This window comes from Micropterus salmoides, unplaced genomic scaffold, assembly GCF_014851395.1.
Source record: "Micropterus salmoides isolate LMB-PRFRI ecotype aquatic unplaced genomic scaffold, ASM1485139v1 Ms_hic_scaffold_1, whole genome shotgun sequence".
In the NCBI taxonomy this organism is placed as follows: domain Eukaryota; kingdom Metazoa; phylum Chordata; class Actinopteri; order Centrarchiformes; family Centrarchidae; genus Micropterus; species Micropterus salmoides.
The window spans coordinates 1712483-1734548 of record NW_024040040.1 but is presented as its reverse complement, the minus strand read 5'-3'; the positions used below and the strand labels follow the sequence as shown (position 1 = coordinate 1734548).

Sequence of the window (22066 nt, the reverse complement as noted above, 5' to 3'; positions counted from 1 at the left end):
AAATGAGGTGTGGTCAGGATCAGTGCTGTCTTGAGGCAGCCAAAAGTTATTCAACAATGACTTACAACAACCTCAAACTCCGACTGGATCAGTCAGGATGCACTGACAGCAGCTTCTCTAATCATGAATGGAAATTGTTAAAGAAACAGTCAAACATCAACACAACCTAGCGTAAAGAAATATCTTTGATTTCCCTCTAAACAAGTCTTTACTTGGTCCAATTGTTTTAGACTAAAGCTTCCATTTGCCTTAAACCCATTTTAAAATACCCTTGTAAATTGTCTCACTGATGTTTTATATTTCAGTCAAATTTCTTGACTGGCGGCAGGATATTAGGAGCTGTTTCCCACCGAGTCCTCTCTTTGCTCTGACACATCCCTATTTAATCTGTAGTTATTTGTTTCTCTGTATCACACAGAATCTAAGGGTTCACTCCAAACGCAACAGACTAAACAAACAAAAACCAAAACAAACAGTAATCAGTAATAGTCGCTCGTTAAGACTGATTTCTATTCTGAATTGATATATTCATGTACTTCTGAAATTTATTTCGGGGACCATCCTCGATACAAACAGGTTTCCAGGTCAGCAGGAAGTAGTCCAATTTATTTCTAGTTATGTCTGATAACCTTTCAAGGGGAATAAGATTTAGTAATTTTTCATTCCACAGTAAAACATCCGGAGGTTCATCACCTACCCACCTATGAAGAATACTTAACCTTCCAGCGTACCAGCAAATTCTCACTATATCCTTGTACCTGAGGCCTGTATCACGAAGCAGGATATGAGCTTATCACTTCTAACCTGGGTAGATCTCCATGGTAACCTTTGCTGAACGGCTAACCTGCTCCGGAGCAGGTTATGTGCCAACTCTGTGAAAACGCCGCTAACTGACCAATCAGCTCTCTTGGAAAATGACATCACCATCTGTAGGAAATCCCACAGACTGTTTTAGCCAATAGGCTGCTTTATGTTTGGTGATGTGGAGAAAGTAATATAATAAATAATCCTTCAGAGACTGATTAAAAGCCTTAGGCTATTGTTGCCTACAGGTTTTTACAGTCCAGCAGGATCAGTCCACTTACTGCTGACGCAGCCGTTAAAATAAGTAGGTTTTATTTGTCTTATGTGAGGCTGAATGTTATGAGCAGTTTGATAGGGATATTGAAATACTACATTTTAATATTAACATAGGCTGTTTTAGGTTAGTATAGCTTTCTAAGGCCTACTACAGAGACTGTAGTCATGTTCTTCCCCACCTTTTGCAATGTGGGTGCAAAAGGTGGGACGGTGAGTTTTCAGCAGCCTAAATGTTGAGATTCAGTCTTTCAAACATCATTTGAGCTGTTGGATTTCTGTATCGTTACGGTTTAATCCTCGTTCGTAAAATATGGCGCTCTGCTGACAGTGGACTTGTTCATGTCTGTGATTGGTCATCTGCTGCTAACGCCGCCTCTTTTATGTGAACACGCTCCCGGCTGGATCGGGAAACCCTGGACTGACGTACTGAGTTGATAACCAGCTTCGTGGTACCGCTTATCCCGAATGTTAGGGTTAGTGAAGCCAGATAACGAAAACATGTTCTGGGTATGTTGACCTCGCTTCGTGGTGCAGGCCCCTGGAAGCCTGCCTTGTATCATCTAAAGGTGGGATATGCATCCCATCTTCCTGTTATACCACGTGCCTACAATGTTTTTAACCACAAAACTGTCTTGTATCAGAGGTTGCAAGGTAGTGCTCTCTAAATGGTAGGTCAGATGGTAATATTGATTCATCCCTATCATCTCTACTTTTCTGAGCACACTTTCAGAATCCTCTTTTTTCACATGTTGAGAGCAGCACAATGATAAAACTTAAAGTTGGCCACAGAGAGGCCTCCTTTAGATATAGAGAGTTGTTGTTTTTCCAACTTAAATCTTTGTCTTTTATTGTCCCATATGAATTTGCCTAGATATCTATGCAAATGTATAAAATATTTTGTTGGAATATCAGATGGCAACATTTGGATAGGAAACTTTCATTTTAATCAATGCAATCTTACCAATTGTGTTGAGCTTAAACACAGACCATCTTTGTAAATCATTCTTAATCTTAGCTATCACAGTTACTATATTATATTTTATTAACTGATTCAGGTCACATGGGATAAAGATACCAACATATTTTAGACCATCTCTATTAATCTGGAATGAAATATTTAGTTTAACCCGTCTAAATCTACTCATTGGAAGTGCAACTGATCATCTGTCAACCACTGTGGTGAGGCGGATAGTTCGGCAGGGTCTTGCTAAGGAGCCTGACTTTAACCCTGTGAATTTCTAATACATGTATTGTTCAACCAACTATGCCTCACTGATAAATGAAGGCACACAGGTTCGGCTTTTTACAGCATGCATACAGTTAAAAACATACTGACAGAACTGCGACACCAAACAATTTGATTAATTAATATTAATATCAAAAACCAAATGAAATGAACAACAATAAATACATCTGTATCAGTAATCTGGATTCAAAACGTTTAATAAAGACACAGTACAGGCCTTCAGTTAAATACTGCCACCTGCAGGTAGAAAGGGGAAACTACAGTGGAAACCACATTAAATATTTATTTAATATAAAAAATATAGCGCTGACAGTAACAACTCTGTATACACAATAATTTCTTGGGTTAACCAATATTAGCCTACCAGCTGTACTGCACCACATAATGTGCTTAAAAAACGTGACTCTTGCTGTTTACATGAATAAATGCACAATATTATTGTGCATGTTGCTAACGTCCAGGTTTATTTATTTATTTATTTTCATCTAACATCACCCTGGTATAACGTTAGTGCTGCATAATGTTACAGATCTGACCGTTCGACAAGCTTGGCTTTTATTTTAATATGTTTACCATTACTTCCGGGCCACCTGCCTTTCTTTTCTATCTTCAAAGATAGACAGATAGATTCCAGGAAGCCTTCCCTGGCAAGCAACTACTTGTCCACATGGGGAGGGAAAGGACCACACTAACAGTGAGCCTGGATCACAAGCAACTAAAATTAATAACAACACTATTGTCAGTGACCACACGTGAGCGCATTTATTCTTACCATTAAAGCGTCACATTGCATGCACAGTGATGTGGGTGCGTGGTGTCAGCAGCAGCAAGAGGAAGAGAAAGTGGCCTTGCCACCATTTATACCTTCCTGCTTCCTGTTTAAGCAATACCTTCCATCTACTGACCACACCCACACCTGTAAATTAACACAGCAATGGTCTCTAACCCCATGCTGCTACACTACCTAAATTAGGATTAGTTAGGAGCAACAAAACATCATCAGTATAAAAGACAATTTTGTGCTCATCTTGCTTAGTTTTTATACCACTAATTTTCTCATTGCATCTAATAGCTTCAGCCAGGGGTTCCATAACAAGTGCGAACAAAAGTGGTGACAAAAGACATCCCTGTCTAGTAACTCTGTTTATAGAAAAGGCAGGTGAAAAATCAAAACAGTGGCCGTGAAACTTCTAATGGGAACAGAAAGGCATAATACATAACAATTTCCTGGATGTTCATTCATTGCCCCACCTTGTAAAATTAACACTGACATGACATAGTGGGCAGTAAAGTACTACAAAAGTTGAATATGAGTACACAATAGCAGACATATAATTAGCAGAGACATATAGATAAATATTAACCACCACTTGTTAATATTTTGCATAATTAACTTCAGATGGAGAAACAACACAAGAACTCTCACCAGGTTTATCCAGAGCAGAAAAAGCAACGTACTTAATGTAGGGCAAATGACACTGGAACGTCAGTCCCCCTGCAGGGGAACCCGGAGCTCGGATGCCAGTTCCCTGTGCTAGCGGCTCACCTAAGCAGTGTGTGTCTGAGAAGTGACTGTTCATTGAAATTCTTAATTGAAAGAGTAACACTGAAGTCTTTCGATTAAGTTTTTTCCCCGCTCTTCTCCCGTTTCGCTTTGGCAAGAGTTTTTTTGTGCCATTCCTTGTCAAAAAAGTTCTCAGATTGACCATGTGGTGTAGTCAGGTTAGAGGCGGGCAGAAGTGGGGAGCAGGGAGATCTGGCATCCTGAACTGTTCTCTACCAGGAGGAGACTCTACCTCCTACACAGAACACAGGGACACTGAGGAAGCAGACCTGGACCAGGACCAGACTCTAAAGCCAGGATAAAGAGGTTCAGTGAATGTGGTGTTGAAGGTGTGGAGGTGGATCAGTGTGTCAGAGGAGACTCTGTAGAAGGACAGAGAGCCAGCAGGACAGTCCACATACACTGCTACTCTACCAGAGGAGGAGGAGGAGGAGGAGGAGGAGGTGGAGGAGGTGGAGGAGGAGAAGGAGGAGGAGGAGGTGATGGATATTGTTCTGTTATTGTGCCACACAGAGTAACGACCATCATCAGAGCACTCCAGACTCCAAGACTGATCGTTCCTTCCAAACATACGGTCTTTACTCTCTCCTCTCCTTATGATTCCTCTGTAAGTCACTGATATATCAACTCTTCCTCTCCACTCGACCTCCCAGTAACAGCGACCAGTCAGACCATCTCTACACAGAAGCTGCCTCCAGTAGTCAAACCTGTCTGGATGATCAGGATATGACTGATCCTCCTCCTCACGCGTCGCCTTCCTGTTGTTGTCAGACAGTTTGATCCTTCTGTTTACTGTGTTTGTGTCGATTGTGAGTTCACAGGAATCTGATGAGAGAACGAGACACAATCCAGCTGCAGTTATTGATCTATCATCTGTTCATTGATTGGCACTTTGAATGAGTGATGTCACAGTCTGAAGATGGTTGAATGTTTTCATGAATCAAATGAAAAACACACTTACACTTCCTCAGACCTGGTCTCAACCATCGGACTCCAGCAGGCTCCACCCTGAAAGGAGGAGGGGGGTCAGACCAGCATCAAACATGGACATTACATTCCTCTCATACACATATACACAATATGTGGATCCGGCCTTCTTTTGTTCATACTTTTACATCAAGTTTAACATTATGGTTTTGTTTTTTAGTCAGCATTGTGTCATTTCTACTGACAAAATGCAATGTGGTTATCATCATACAAATCAAACAAATCAAATGCATTAAATATATGCATAAATATAGCATTGTTTGCTTGCCAAACTTGAGGTAGTTGATTACCGTAATCATTTACGTCCCATTGGCTGCCATCACGTTAATTATTAACATTGGCTGCAAACAAGTTAGAGGTTTATTGTTGCTCATGTAACCTTAAAGTTTTATTTAGTTAACTGGGTTTGAGAGTCTGGGGGATGTGTTGACTTACAGTAGTTTAAAAGCTGTGATTAGCTGTAGATGCATTAGGCTACATGGTTGTGCTCTGTAAGGTTACAGTTAGCTATTTTAGTGTTCTAAGCAGCCTGGATTGAACACAGCAGGTGATAAACCATAAAACAGATTATAATCACGAGTAACTTGAGACTTGACTTGGACTCTAGCTCAGACACTTGTGAGCATCTATGTGGTCGCACCACACACAACTCCACAGCGGCTACATCCACAAACACACATATCAAAGCAAAAAGAGTGACACACATTTTACACACCGCATTTAGCCAAACCCACCTGTTGGTCACACAACATAGTGGGTGCGTTTCATTTTTGTCACTTCACAATTTCTTAATTTTAGTGCATTATTGTAGGTTGTTGGAGCTACTGGTCACATCCGCAGACTGCATGCACCCCGCCTTATTTTCTTTCCCACCAGTTTTTTCTTTGCCCCTCATTGGCTGGTACTCGTTACCTCCATTGGTTAGATTGGTTAAGGTTAGATGTAGGAAAGGGTTAGCCAGTCAAAGGCAGAGAAGGGGACAGGAACTGATGCAAAGCTGGTGTACATCAAGTGAGAGTTGTGGAAAATTTGGTGAGGAAAAATATTATGCATGCATTAACCTGTTCTTACTCCCAAGTCGTCACATATGGACGGATCATCAAAACCTCTTGGTGTCAGTTTGTAACCCACTTGGGACCCCCTTATGGCCGTCGTCCAACAAACCTGGGGAAGGCCTTTAGCATTACTTTGTAATGCCTAAGGTGGGTGTAGGATATAGTAAGGAGGTGGTTTGGATGGATAGGCCAGAAACCGTACTTTATTGTTCAACATTGTATGTTATTATTTAAGTAACATAGGTTGCATAAGTTACGCAAGTAACATTACTTGATTTACTTAAGTTAAGTCACATAATGTTATTTTAAGCCAAACCATGATGTTTTCCAAACCTAACCAAGTAGTTTTGGTTTCTTAACTTAACCAGATTAATGGGTACCCAGGGTGTTAAAAAGCGAATCGCAAGCAAAACCGAATTGAGTTGGGAGTGAGAATGTGTTGCATGCACCCTTCTAACACATTAACATTTATTCATTTAGCTGACGCTTTTATTCAAAGCAACTCACAATTGCTATACATGTGAGAGGTTGCACACCTCTGGAGGAACTAGGGTTAGGGTTAAGTGTCTTGCATTGGTGGATGGGCCACAATGGGGGATTGAACCCAGGATTCTCAAACCAAAGGCATAGTCTTATCCATTGCGCCATCGCCACCCCTTGACCAACAAAGCCAATAAAGGAACACACAGCATCAGATAGAAAGTTTAACTGACAGAAAGACTAGCTCCTGGTTTAACACCAATCATTAGTGCCATTCTCATACAGTTAACACATCCCTGAGCTACTTTATTTCTCCTGAACACTATCTTCAGTTAGTATGGGATTAATACCCTGCCTTGATTCATAACTGAAAATAAAGTCCTGAAATATTGAAACTAAGTGTTTGAAAACTCAAAATCTTACAAAAAAGTTTTCCAAGATCGAAAACTAAGATTTGCAGGCATTGCAACAATTTCAACGTGTCAAATTTGTCAGTGTTCTCCCAGTGTATTAGTTTGTTTTCCAGGTTTGAAACCTTGTAAATGGTGATCTGAAAAGTGGTGTGCAAATGTGTGAAAAAAAGTTTTGAAACTCGAGGTTCCAAAGGGCGAAACATATTACATTACATTACATTTGCACTCCTACTGCAGACTTTTTTTTCAGAGCTGAGTTTACAACACCCACTTTGCGGAGATACGTATAGAGGGATTGACAGACTGCTCCGCCAATGACAGACGCCCACAGGGTACGTGTTCAAGAAGTACGACTGTCTGTCGTGGTGCATGGATGTGGAGAAGAAATCTGCAACGGGTAGTAGCTCAGGGCAGTTTGTTCATCTGCGCGATGTTAGCCGTGGTGTTGTGTAATTTGTTAAGATATGAGGAGAGGAAAATTCCGTTAGCCGCTAGGCTAATTCATGCAGGGTTAACTTACAGTAAACTATCAATTGAGACTATCAACCAGACAAATCTCGACAGTAAGTCAAAATGTATGCTTTTGTTAAATGTGATTATTCTAAACCATGTTTTATGTGTGGTAGTGGAGTCATTTTAAAGTTGACTTTACTGTAGTTAACCAGTAACAACTAACGTTATTTGTGTTGTTGTTTTTTCTTTTATGGCCTAAAGAACTGAAGACAAGGCAGCATGCTGTGGTCGGTTGATAGTCTCCATTGATATGATTGTTTACTGTAAGTTAAGTCTGCATTTTACACAGCAAAAATTTGCCTAGTGGCTAGCGGACTTTTCCTCTCCTCATAGCTTTTAAGTTTTCAAACACTTAGTTTCAACCTTTCAAAACTTTATTTTCAGTTGTGAATCAAGGCAGGATATTAATTCCATAAGTTAGAAGAAATATTTGCATTGTGAAAATCATTGACATAAATTTGACATGAATTAATCATGATTGAGTCAAAAATAAACAGACATCAACTAATTAATTATGTCACATGATATCAACAACATTTTGAGAAACATCTCAAATCACTTTTAACAAGTATCTGACCTGAGAGTTTCCAGTGTACAGTGTGGACTCTTCAGTCCAGCAGACAGCAGCTTCATCCCTGAATCCTGCAGGTTGTTGTTACTCAGGTCCAGTTCTCTCAGACTAGAGGACTGGGAGCTGACAACTGAGAACAGAGCTCCACAGCTTCTCTCTGAGAGGTTACAGCCACTTAGTCTGGAGAGACAACTGGAAGGAAACAAGTAATAATGCATTTATTTTTTCTCCAGTTGAAAGACAGCAGAGTATTTATTGATAAATAAATCCCACTTACAGAGCTTTCTTGGAGGCTTTGACCACTGGCAGCAGCCTCAGAAGAGCCTCCTCTGAAGCAGAGTATTTCTTAAGGTCAAACACGTCCAGATCTTTTTCTGATGACAGTAAGATGAAGACCAGAGCTGACCACTGAGCAGGAGAGAGTTTATCTGTGGAGAGACTTCCTGAACTCAGGGACTGTTGGATCTGATCCACTAGAGAACGATCCTTCAGTTCATTCAGACAGTGGAACAGATTGATGCTTTTCTCTGGAGAGGGAGCCTCTTCAATCTTCTTCTTGATGTACTCAACCGTTACGTGATTGGTTTGTGAGTCACTTCCTGTCTGTGTCAGCAGGCCTCGTAGGAGAGTCTGATTGGTCTGCAGTGAAAGTCCCAGGAGGAAACGGAGGAACAAGTCCAGGTGTCCATTTGGACTCTTTAAGGCCTTGTCCACAGCACTCTGGTAGAACTGTGTCACTGCAGATTCATCTTTTCTTGTTTCAGACTTCTGGCAGGTTGATTGTTCTTCTGCCAGCAGATTGACACCAGAGTTGATGAAGGTCAGATGGACATGAAGAGCAGCCAGAAACTCCTGAACGCTCAGATGGACGAAGCAGAACACCTTGTCCTGGTACAGCCCTCTCTCCTCTTTAAAGATCTGTGTGAACACTCCTGAGTACACTGAGGCTGCTCTGATATCGATGCCACACTCTGTCAGGTCTGATTCATAGAAGATCAGGTTTCCTTTCTGCAGCTGCTCAAAAGCCAGTTTTCCCAGAGACTCAATCATCTTCCTGCTCTCTGGACTCCAGTGTGGATCTGTCTCAGCTCCTCCATCATACTTAACGTTCTTCAGTTTGGACTGAACCACCAGGAAGTGGATGTACATCTCAGTCAGGGTCTTGGGCAGCTCTCCTCCCTGATTCAGCAGAAGACTGGGATGTGGCACATGATGTGGAGGCTTCGTGATGTCTTGATGTGGGAGATGATTCTGCTGGCCTGCTGGTTTCCTGGATGCTGTTTCAATCTGTCTGACCTCATGTTCATAATTGACCTCTGCAGTCCCTCCCTCTGTGATGTAGAGCTCTGTGTAGATCTGGTTCAGAAGGGTTGGGTTTCCTGCTTTAGCAATCCCCTCAAACACACACTGGAACTTCTTCTTCAGCTTAGATTTAAGTTTACGCTGACAAACTGCAGCAGGAGGTCCTGAATGAACACACAACAAAGATCATCAGGGCTGGCAGTTAGTGTGTCTTCATGAACCAGTCTCATCTTTGTATTAACTTTATCTGCCCCCAAACTTTGCCTCCCCTTCGGCCTGAAGCTACTTTTGTCAGTAAAGAAGGGTGCTGCCTCTGATTCTATACATGCTCATAGTTTCTATAGCATTCATAAAAAAGCAAACTATGACCTTCATAATACAGAATGAAGCTGAACACCTTTTACAGTCATACTGGTCTAAGAATGATGAAAGTAGGGACAGTAAGGTGGACAAGTAAAGTACGTAAGACCTGGTTCGACTAAATTTCATCACGTTGTCCTGTCTTTGCTTCCACTCAGTTATAATGAAGTCAGAATGTCTCACAGAGAGAGTAAAACTCACATACACTTACAGGTTTTTCAGAAGTAAAAACTATATTTTATCTTTTGGGACTTCTAACCCTCAGAGGTCACATTTACCAGAGAACAGCTCTTAAACATTGGACTTTCCACTACTATACTCCTGGATTTGTTAGTTGGAGCTCTCTATTTTTTACAAGGTTTCTTCATTTATTCTAGTCGGTGTTTACATCCCACCTGAGGCCTGTGTTAATACGTTCTTACTAAACCTAGCAGACCAGATAACTAATCTGGAGAATAAACATCCAGACCCCCTGCTCATTGTTGTCATTATCTTATCCCAACCTACAGGCAGAAAAAAAATCTACCAAGCCTGTGGTCAAGATTGTATTAAAATGGACCACTGAGACAAAAATGGAACAACAGGCTGGCTTTGATCATCACTGATTGATGTGTTTTTGAGCCTTCAGCCACAAACTCACTGACAATGTGACAGCTTTTTGTGAGGACATGTGTGTGTGTGTGCACATACAGCCACGAACCCTGGTTTACAGCAAAACTCAGGCAGCTTCGTCAGACCATGTCTTTATGGAAAGGTACACCCTGCAAACCCTGCCACTGACCATCCACCTGCAGTTAGGACCTGTGAAGAGGTTGTGTGTCAGCTATTTCAGAAACAGAAGATCAGGAAGGCTCCAAAGAACATCCTGTCTAAAAATCTGTTTGGATCTTCAACAGATCACTAAAACTTTGTAAAGTTCCCTCCTGCTTTAAACGATCCACAATTATTCCAGTCCCCAAAAAACCCTCCATCTAAGGATCGATGACTATGGGCATGTTACGCTGACATCAGGAGTCATGAAGTCCTTTGAAAGACTGCGTAACATCCTGAAACACCTTGACTCTGCAGGGACAAATGCAAGGATCCTGTTAGTGGACTATGGCATGGCGTTCAACACCATCATCCCACACATCCTTTACACCAAGCTCACCCAGCACACTGTGCCAGCCTCCGCCTGTCAGTGGATCACAAACTTGACTGTCAGGAAGCAACACAGGGGCTGGACAACATCAAATCCTGCACCCGGACAATTAGTCGATGTAGTCTCCCCACGGTTCCCCTTGTGTCCTGGATTGTTGACTACCTGACTGGCAGACCACAGTATGTGCGCCTGCAACACTGTGTGTCAGACAGCGTGGTCAGCAACACTGGGGCCCTGCAGGGGACAGTCCTATCTCCCTTCCTATTCATCATCCACACCACTGACTTCAACTACCACACAGAGTCTTGCCATCTTCATAAGTTTTCTGATGACTCTGCTGTGGTTGGATGTATTAGGAAGGGTGATGACACACTGTGAAACACCAAAATGTCCCTGAGCAAGACACTGGACTTTCTGTCGGGAGGTGTCAGAGAGGAGGATGCTGTCCAATATTGCAGTCAGAACAACCTGGAGCTTAACACGCTCAAAGCTGTATAGATGCCAGTGGACTTTAGGAAGAGCCCCCTACTCTGCCCCCAATCACTCACGCATCATACTCAACAGTCCTGTGTCTGCTGTGGAATCCTTCAGGTTTCTGGGACCTGAAGTGGGAGTTCAACACTGACAACATCATCAAGAAGGATCAGCAGAGGATGTACTTCCTGTGTCAGCACAGAAAGCTCAATCTGACTAAGCAGCTGCTGATCCACTCCTACAAAGCCTTTATTCAGTGTGTTCTCACCCATCACTGTCTGGTTTGGATCTTCCACCAAAGAGGATAGTGAAACAGACTACAAAGGACAGTCAGGACTGGACATGTCCAGAGTCAGGAAATGGGCAGGAAATATCACTGCAGATCCATCTCACTGTAGTCTGTGTCTGTTTTTTGCTGATCTGTGGATGTACATTGAGAGCAATGTAAGACCAGCGTCAAATTCCCCAAAGAAAAAAATGGAAGATCATAGGTCCTCCAGCAAGACAAAAGACCCAAAGCACACATCCGAAAGCACACATGAATGGTTGAAAAGGAAAAAATGGATTATTTTAAAATGGCCAACAACCCTGAGTCCTGATCTCAATTCAATTGAAAATCTTTGGTATGAGTTGAAATCTACAATTGGGGAAAAGAAACCTGCAAACGTTCAAGAGCTCGAACAATTTGCAAAGGAAGAATGAAAATACCAGCTGAGAAGTGCAAGAAGATTATAGATGGCTACAAGAAACGTTTAGAGGCTGTCATCGCTGCCAATGGGTGTGCAACCAAATATTAGAGGGGTACCATTTTTGCTACACATGCTGTTTTTTCTTTGAAATTACAATATGCAAGTTGAAAAAAAAATGTCTTTGTTAAATTACGTTGGACCTCCAATTAAAGGATCCTGATAATATAAATTTGGTACATTTGTATTTATTTATGAAGAAATTGTAGTGGTTATGCAAAAAATGGAGGGGTGCCCATAATGGTGAGCAGGACTGGATCTAGATATATATAGCAGCAGGGGGAAACTATGTGAACCCTTTGGAATTACCTGGATTTCTGCATAAATTGGTCATAAAATTGGATCTGATCTTTCTCAAAGTCACAATAACAGACAAACACAGTCTGCTTAAACTAATACCATACAAATGATTATCTATTGTAATGGTCAGGAGGAATTTTGTTAAGAATATTGTTAATTTTGTTAAGAAACTTTATATGTTTTGTAAAAACCATACGCCTTGCTGCTGTTATGAATATGCTATTAGTTGTTAGTTAAATGTAGGAAGTCGGGAGATACTGCTTTGTTTGGTGGAAGGGGAGGGGGGTGATAGTGAAAGTAATATAGTAAATATAGTAATGTAACTAGTTACTTTTGTCACCCAGTAAAAAGTAAAGTAATATTATTACTTTTTTTAAGGAGTAATAACTAGTAACTTATTACAATTTCGGAGTAACTTGCCCAACACTGATCTCAATTGGGTTGAGGTAAGGACTCTGACTGGGCCACTCCAGGAAGCATATGTTCTTCTGCTGAAGCTATTCTGTGGTTGATTTACTACTGTGCTTTGGGTCGTTGTCCTGTTACATCACCCAGCTTCAGTTGGCGGACAGATTGCCATATAATCTCCCGCATCCGCCATACTTCACAGTTGGGTTGAGGTTTCGATGTTGGTGTGCTGTGCTTTTTTTCCCTCCGCACATTTTTTGTTTCTTCCAAACAGTTCCAGACAGTTTGTCTTACCGTTGACTGATGGAAATCAAGGCTTTCAGAGATGCTTTTGTAACCCTTTCCAGCTTCAATTCTTAATCTTAGGTCCGAGACCTCTTTTGTTCGAGGCATGGTTCACATCAGGCAATGCTTCATGAGAATAGCAAATTCAAAATTGGTGTGTGTTTTTCATAGGGCAGGGCAGCTGTAACCAACACTTCCAATCTCGTCTCATTGATTGGACTCCATGTTGGCTGACTGCTGACTCCAATTAGCTTTTGAAGAAGTCATTAGTGTGGTATTTGTATTAGGCAGACTGTTTTTCTATTGTGACTTAGATGGAGATCAGATCCAATTAATGCAGAAATCCCGGTAATTCTAAAGGGTTCACATACTGTGACTGTATATCTATATACTTCTTTTTTTTATTATCAGGCAGCGCCATCATGCTTCTGTACTCTCAAACAGCATTGATAACTTAAACCTTCTGTCATAATAACGTGTTCAGGCCTAAAATTTTATTCTGTGGTGAATGAACTGAGACACCCTGGTCCTTTACAAGTATTGTGTTGTCGTGTCAACATGCTCTTTTTACCTGAGAATACAAAAGTTGAAAAAAATAAAATACTAACCTTCTAGTCGTGACCTGGTGTCTGGCAGACTCTGCACCAGGTTGTTCCTGGGTATCTCCTCTAAAACCTTCTTGGTCACCTTCAGAGCTCCATGACGTTTATAGACATTCACCATCAGATTTACGGTTTTCAACCTGTCTGCAGTCTCCAGCTTGGACTCTTTAATGGTTGGGTAGGTTTCCAGGAAGTGACGCTGCCTCAGATACCATTTGAACTTTGTGAATTCCTCCTCTCTTAAATCCTCCAGAGCGTTCAAAAGGTCCACTGCTGTCATTGTGGCTCCCTGGCAAAATCAATCAACTTGTTAGATCTGAAGGAAACTGTAATGCAAATGTATCACAGCAGCAGTAGGAGTTCTGATTGGCCGACACGGGAGCTGTGTTTGTAGTTTAAAGTATTTGTGTGCAGAGTCTGGCCAGTCAAAGCTCCTGCTGTTGCTCTGTTGAAGTGGCATACCGCTTACACTTATTTTAATTAAAGAGCAACACCAAGCAACACTTCACAAGAAAGATTAAATCATCATGAAACTTTAAAGGTGAGGCCAGTGATTCTAATGCAATACACATCTTTTTGGTGAATTCAGCTTATTTTCTAGTTTACCAAGACATGTAGTTGTGATGTTAGCATCAGTAGCAGGAGAATTGTGAGTATCGCTGTCTGGAGCTGGTGTTCTGGCTCTTGGACGATTCTCATCCTCTGTGCAAGTTTGCTTAATGCCAGCTTTGACAGTCTGCTTACCCACACCGTTAGTTACATTACTTGCTGTCATTTCTTGCTCTATATCATTGTATTGTTCTGGTGTTGGATTTCCTTGAACCACTTACCCTTTGTAACACACTGGGGAGCTCCTTATGGTCATAGTTCAACGCACTCTGGGAAGCCCTGAAGCGTCATTTAACAGAAAAATCTGAGGTGGTTGGCGTGGATTGGTGGGACCCGAAACCAAACTTTCACCCAGGAGACCGGTACCCATGTGACACTCAAGTAATCCAAATAACATTACGACTTCACTTAACTATTTTAGTTCAACGAATGTCGTCACAGCAACCAGGAACACTAACGAACCAGCGGTATCGATGACCCGGGCCAACGACCCCACTGAGGTTAAATAGCTGAGTTTCCCTGCCAGTCAGTCAGAACTGAAGAAGTCCTTTGGATGAGGGACGAAACGTCTTCCATTATCTTCAACCAAGTCCAGTTGCCCTTGATTTTAACCTTCGTTGGATATTTTAGTTCAAGACCTTGAGTCACAGTTCTGTTCAACGTTTGTCAACCTAAAAGGAAGTGTTTCCTTGCCTGTGTCACCAAGTGCTTACTCATGGTGGGAATTGTGGGTCTCTGTTAATAATAAATATAAAGATTACGTTCTGGACCTACTCCATATTAACGGTGCAATGAGTTAACTGTTGTTATATATTTGCGCAATATAAATAAAATTGAATTGTGGATATCTGTTATTGATTGGCCGCTACAGTCAATTGGACTGATCTGATACATCGCAACCTCACTGGAGTTTCTCACTCACTCACTGTGACCACTGGAGAGTAATAATATAATAATAATAATCCTTATTTGTAGAGCACTTTTCAAAAACAAGTTACAAAGTGCTTTAACAAGTGTAAAGAATAATACAAAAAAAAGATAAGAGCATGAAAATTTATATAAAATTAGTAAAATACAATAAAATAAAAGGGATAAAATAAAGTCAAATAAGAAAAGCTCTCCTATAAAAGTATGTTTTAAGAAGGGACTTAAAAGAGTTCACTGACTCAGCCGACCTGATTTCCTCGGGCAGGCTGTTCCAGAGCCTCGGGGCCCTGACAGCAAACGCTCTGTCCCCTTTAGTTTTCAGTCGAGACTCTGGAACAGACAACAGACCTCTGTCCGAGGATCTCAAGGTACGTGCTGGTGCGTATGGGACTAAAAGGTCAGAAATATAACAAGGCGAGAGGCCATGAAGAGCTTTAAAAGTGATCAATAGAATTTTAAAGTCAATTCTAAAACATACTGGGAGCCAGTGTAATGAAGCTAAAATAGGAGTAATGTGGTCATATTTCTTTGTTCTGGTTAAAAGCCTGGCAGCTGAGTTCTGGACAGTCTGGAGTCGATCAATAGATTTTTGGGTTAAACAGGTGAAAAGGCTGTTGCAATAATCCAGGCGTGATGAGATGAAGGCTTGTAAAATGGTCTCGGTGTCCTTAAAAGTTAACATAGATCGAATTTTAGCTATATTTCTAAGTTGATAAAAACATGATTGAACAAGCTTTGTGGTGTGCTGCTCGAAATTTAAATTACTATCAAACCAAACACCAAGGTTCTTTGCCACAGGCTTAATGTGATTTACTAGGGAACCAGCAGATGGCAGTATTTGATTTGCCATCTGCTGGGACCCGATGACCAGGATTTCTGTTTTGTCTGAGTTCAGCTGGAGGAAATTATTTGACATCCATTTTTTACTTCACAAAGGCAGTTGTTAAGTGAACTCAGCATTCCAGGGTCTGTGGATCTGACGGGCAAGTATATTTGTGTGTCATCAGCATAAATATGAAAAGAAATGCCATGTTTATGGATAATATGTCCAAGGGGAAGCAGATACAAGGAAAACAAAATGGGTCCTAAGACCGACCCCTGAGGCACACCATATTTAACTGGACAGAATGAAGAGACATAGTTGTTTACAGACACGCAAAACTTCCTATTTGACAGGTAGGATGAAAACCATTCTAGAGCAGTACCAGAGATCCCCACCCAGTGCCTCAGTCTGTCTAACATGATGTTGTGATCAATGGTGTCAAAAGCAGCGCTAAGGTCCAGGAGTACCAGGACTGAGCACATACCTTCATCAGCAGACATTAAAAGGTCATTGGTGACTTTAAGCAGGGCAGTCTCAGTGCTGTGTACTTCCTAAAACCAGACTGAAACTTTTCAAATATTTTGTTATTTTCCAGCACAGTGAGCAGCTGTTTGGACACAATTCTTTCTAGAATCTTTGCAATAAAAGGCAGTTTTGAAATTGGTCTAAAATTTTGTGGGAGGGAGGGATCTAAACCAGGTTTCTTTAAAAGTGGGTTCACGCAAGCCGTTTTAAAATAATCAGGGACACAACCAGTAGATAGGGAGCTGTTGAAGAGTCATTGGTTTACACCTCCTCTACTTCCTCCATTCTCCTTTTCTCCCCCCTTCATCCCCTCTTTTCCTCCTCCTCTTCTCAAACCAGCCACAGGCATTAAACTGAGACCTGAAAACTAGCATTCCTGCATTCCACATCTAAAGACAAGCTAAACAACCTCTTCTTGAAGAAAACAGGTTTGGTTTATTGGCACCACTTCAGTTTGGACTTGAGTTGTTTTACAGTGAAAACGACTCAAAGCACAGAAGTAATTGATCTGCTGATATTGTGCATTGTAAAGATTTTTTTTAAATTTTAACAGTCTGGCAGCAAAAGCTACCATTTACGCCTTTAAATTACAGTAAAATACAAAATGTTTTTCTACAATAAAATACTGTCAGATGACGGATCCAAAGATTTGAATCAGGCTACTTCAATCAAAGCATTGCAACTTCGATAATTCAGGGTCACCCCTTGTCTTGAGTGTGAACTACAGCTCACCACGATATGAAGGATCCTCTTACATAGGAGGCCTCGGACAGGTCATCAACCCCACATTCACTTCCAAATAAAAAACCATGTCATACTAGAGCCGTTCCTTTTATCGTTGTGTCCAATATTCACTGGCTGCTCTAACCCTACTCCCCTTTATGTGACCAGCAAGAAGCAGCAAGTCACAGAGGAAGAGGTGACGGAAAGTTAGCCAATCTAGTAAATTCACTGACAAAGCAGAGAGATATTGCGTCAAAAAGAGTAATTTAGAACTGACAAATATAGTCCACACAAGCAAACTGGAATTATGAGTTTGAATCCAAATTCAAATATACCCTACCACTATCCTAGTGATAATTTTGCAGATAAACCTAGTAACACTCAGACTCTGGCTCCCTCCAGAGAACTGTGATTCCCATCATTTTTTTCAAAGGTATAAACGTCAGACTCACTCACCTTGTTTCTGTGATTCAGCTTGCTGGAATCTGGTCAAATTCTGTCTGTAAAAAGAGACCTGCAAATATTATGGTGACTGCACCCATAATCAGCCTGCAGGCTGGTGTTTCACAATCAAAACTTTGTCATTCAAGCATGCAGCCTGACTGGTCTGAAGGCACCAACAAAGTCGGTTCCAAAGAAACCAGTTTTGAGTCGGGCAAGCTGTAACATTCTACTCTGCTGTATCTGAAAAGTCTGAAAGTCACAGTGGTGTCATGTTTTCATGGCATGTGGATGTAAAATCACCAGCTTGTAAATGTCTAAATATTCATGTCTGTAATGAGGTTTCTGCAAGTCCTTGTGGAGGGAAAAGATCCTCACGTCATACAGACAGTGACAACACGTGACAAAGTGGCTGCTCATGTGAAGCTGTTTCCCGGTTGGTTAGCTGCACCTGTTGCTGCAGGTGTCACAGTGCATCAATGTGCTGCCAGCTTATCTGTTAATATGGAAACCAGCAGGTGTCAGGCGACAGGAAGCCGTGGACATGTGAGTTTGGGACATATGCGAAACTGGAACTGGGGCCCCTGTATCCATGTGCTGTACCCCAGTAAAATTGTCTTGGCATTGTTTTTGGACGTGTAGGGCAACAATAGGCAACATCAGCAACGTCCGGTCAAGTTAGCAATAATATATATGCAACATCCGGTTACACTTTCAAAATAAAACTACTGGTTATGTGAAACAGCACGTCGGCTAGTTAACAATATGAAAGGTCGCAAGGAGTCAATGTTGAAGGGAGTGTTTGTAACGTGGATGAGAGGAAGAATAGGGACTATCCTTTGGTGACCAACAAGAGAAAATAACTCAATGAGAGTGAGTTTCGGAACAGCAGTCAGGTCCTCTGAAAGTCAGAAAGGTTGATGTGCAGCTGCAGAGAATCTCTGTTTGTCCTGCTAACCAGCTGGGAAGCTCAGTTCAGTCTGTCTGTGTCTTAGTTGCTTGTCAGACTGTGAGTGAACAACATTAGGGTGAAATACAGCTATTTATTACGTTTGATAAACGCTGACGTGCAACGATGTTTATAAAGTGCAGAACAGAAATGATCACCACGTCGTGCTCATACACGTATGCACGAAATGAAACTCGCACATTTCAGGAGAAGGGTCCTGCCGATCTAGAGCTGCCAGTGGGAGAAATCAAATGATCAAACTGCACAGTTTGTCGGCCAGTGTTCTGTGTGGTGCACGGTGGCCTGTCAGACGTGACAGAATGGCAACTTATTCAAGTCAGTGTATAAATTAGGGCTGGATAATAAAACAATAACTATAATTTGCAATATAATTGTTAGTAACAATGTAGGCGTACAAATGTTCAATAAATATTCAATAAATGTTTGATCTTATTCATTTGAACCATGAACAAATTAGCACTTACTTCTTCTATTACATATTTATATATAATAGATAATATGTAATATATTTTATCTATTATATAAGGTATTTATTTTGTTGAGGAGAAAAGGACTGAATAAAGATTCAACTTAATTTTATTTGTGCATATTTGTTGAATTGTTTTCAGTGTTCTACCTCAGATTTGTGAAGTGATCCACTGTTTGGTAAGTGGTTTTCATTTTTGAACCATAAAGAAAAGTTTAAATCACAATTATCGATCTGGTTTCTTCAGCAAAAATCTGCCTTTAAACTCACAGAAATCCTGATTTGACATTTATCCTGATAATTATAGATATCGAATGATGTGAAATTTTTTATCGTTATAACATTTTTGGCCATATCACCCAGCCCTAGTATAAATAATGTTTTAGCTTTAAAAAAGGGCCTGATGCAGCTGATAACATTAATATCTATCAAGTATTGATATCTATAATTTACAGGGGCTATGCCTCAATTTGTCAGTAGAGTAGATGCTTGATCATAAGCCAGTACGAGCACAGTTGATCGAAATCCAGATCCAGCACAGACCCAGTCCAGACATCTTAGCAGGTCAGACCCAGGTGATACGCAGGCAGCCTCAGCCAGTACGAGCACAGCCAGAAGAGCTTTCCATTCAGGCGTGCTACAGACAGACAGAGGTAGTGAGAGCACTGCAGTGTCAGCTGTGACTTTGCAGCAATGGCTACTTGGTCACATGGCTCACAGGTCAGGTAGGAGGGCCATGCCAGAATTTTTCTTAGGTGGTGACATTGTGCCACATAGTGGTTTGGAATGACGGGAAGCTTGAGCGAGTTGTTTACAGACTGCCGTCGCTGTGGAACACGAATCTGTCATGTATGTATCGGGTCCTACTGATTAGGATGTGGGAAATCAATATATCAGCTGATTGATCAGTGTGACGGGTGTTAAAGGTGTAAAATAAACTCGTGCAACATCAGTGTGAAGATGTTGAGTTGATGACTTTAATTAGTTTTAATCCTAACTTTTTCCAGATATTGATCACAAAGAAATCACACGAGCTACTTAACTACTAGCAACCAGGGCTTCACAGGAAAAGAGGCAAAATTAATCAAAGTGTGAGCTGATCAGATATAAATAAAATGTTATTATTATATCATATACACACTTTTTAAAAACTTTTTTAACTAACATGAATTAGGATTAGCAAAACAAACAGTTGATTATTGGACAAATTGTAGCACAACATCTAAAAGTAAATTTTCTGTTTAAAAAATTTAATTATTTAAACCATGCACTTTTTTTCCTCCCGGGGCAAAGTTGACCCGGTCCCGTTTGCCTGGTTTTAAAGCATCCAGTTTAACTTATCACCCAATTATGTGTTACACCTTCTTAGCCAACTGCATTCCAACTCATTACCACTAGTTCTACACTTCTTCTTGGAATTTATGGTCAATCAATCTCATTTATCTTATTTTTTAGTTAAAAAATTTAGAAACTCTAAGTTATCTTGACTAATAGTTTAAATGAGAGGACTATAAGTTGATGGACTATCACAGACTGGTATTTGTCAAAGTTGAGTCAGGATACTGTTTTAGAAGCATTGCATTATTTTTAAAGGTAGCACATATACACACCTGTTGTCCTTATGGGTCAAAACTGACCCGGTCTGGTTTCCCTGTTTCTAAAGCATAATGTAAAAAATGACCACCCAATTCTGTGTTACACAATGTCAGCAAACTTTATTCCAGCTCATCACCAATTCATTTTACACTTCAATAAACCTCATTTACATTAATTTTAAAATTTTTTAGGAAACCAGCAGAAATTAATATATATATTTTGGATAATCACAGACTGATATATATTCCTAGGTCAACATTTGATGGAATTTTATTCACAAATAACAGAGTAAACAAGAGCTAAATAAATTATTTACATAGAACATTCAACATTTATTTCTAAAACTTAAAACTTCAACATTTCAAAACTTGTATAATATACATGTTTATTACTTACATGTGTAAGTGCAGGTGTGTGTCTCTGTGTGAATGTGCTATCATTTGCATGACAGGCAGTCTGTGGTGGTAATGGCATGTTTTTTGCAAATGTTTGCAATTTTGGCACCTGATGCAGGTTTTGAGATCACCAGTGCAGAATCGGCACCTCTTCCTTGTGGCTGGGTTAGTAGGAGCTGCTGCGGAGGTAGAGGGTCCATCTGTCTGGATTTCTTGGCTGTGGCTCAGGAGGAAGAGCGGGTTGGCCGTTAATCGGAAGGTCGGCGGTTCAATCCCTGCCTCCCCCTGGTTGCGTGTCGAAGCGTCCTTGAGCAAGATACTGAACCCCTGCCTTGGCTGTTCCGCCAGTGTATGAGTGAATGTTAGTTTCCGTTTGAGCACTTAGGCTCAGTGAATGCAGATGTTGTGTAAAAAGACTAGAAAGGCGCTATACAAGCACAGAGCATTTACTTATTGCCATAAACACGACGCCCCTCCTTGTTGGTCATGTTCAGCACAATGTTTTCAACTTGGTTTGGCAGAAACAGTTGAAAACATTATACTATCAACGCGAGCCACTGCGTACCTTGTTGGACCCCTGGGGCTCCTCTCTCTCTCTGCTACCAACATGTGACGTCTGTCACTAGGAGGGATGGAAGACCACAGCAAACTTCCATCTTTTGACTGGAAACACTCCATCTGAGGTTCCTCTTCCTCATCACTTGATTCTTCCTCATCTGTTGAAGCATTATTCTCATCTTCTTCGCAACTGTCCTCTTCCTCTGATACATCCTCTTCTTCTTCTTCAGATTCCTCCTGGTCTCTCAGCTCCTCATCAGGGTTCCAAAGTAATTCAAGAGCCTCTGTCAAATTATAGCGTCTCTTCATTGTGCTTCCCCCGTCTGCATCTCAGACTAAAATGGGTAAAAGGCTGCAAAAGCTCAGACTTTATAAGCTGTTTTGAAAGGCATTTCAAAGGTGTGAAAAGAACAAGTGTACATGTGCTGTAGCTTAGAAGTTCTGTAGCTTAGAAGTTCTGTAGCTTAGAGGTTCTGTAGCTTAGAGTTCTGTATCTGGGTGTGTGT

The 22066-nt window shown here is 41.0% G+C and overlaps 1 protein-coding gene across 1 annotated transcript in view; it reads right to left on the bottom strand.

Annotated features, from left to right (window-relative positions):
- Positions 1-4125: 4125 nt before the first annotated feature.
- Positions 4126-22066, bottom strand: part of LOC119915558 (NACHT, LRR and PYD domains-containing protein 12-like) — a 74476-nt gene continuing 56535 nt past the window's right edge. Inside the window, 3 exon segments of the mRNA XM_038735126.1 lie at positions 4126-4715; positions 4852-4898; positions 7916-8089. Of these exon segments, the coding sequence (XP_038591054.1) occupies positions 4126-4715; positions 4852-4898; positions 7916-8089 (811 nt within the window).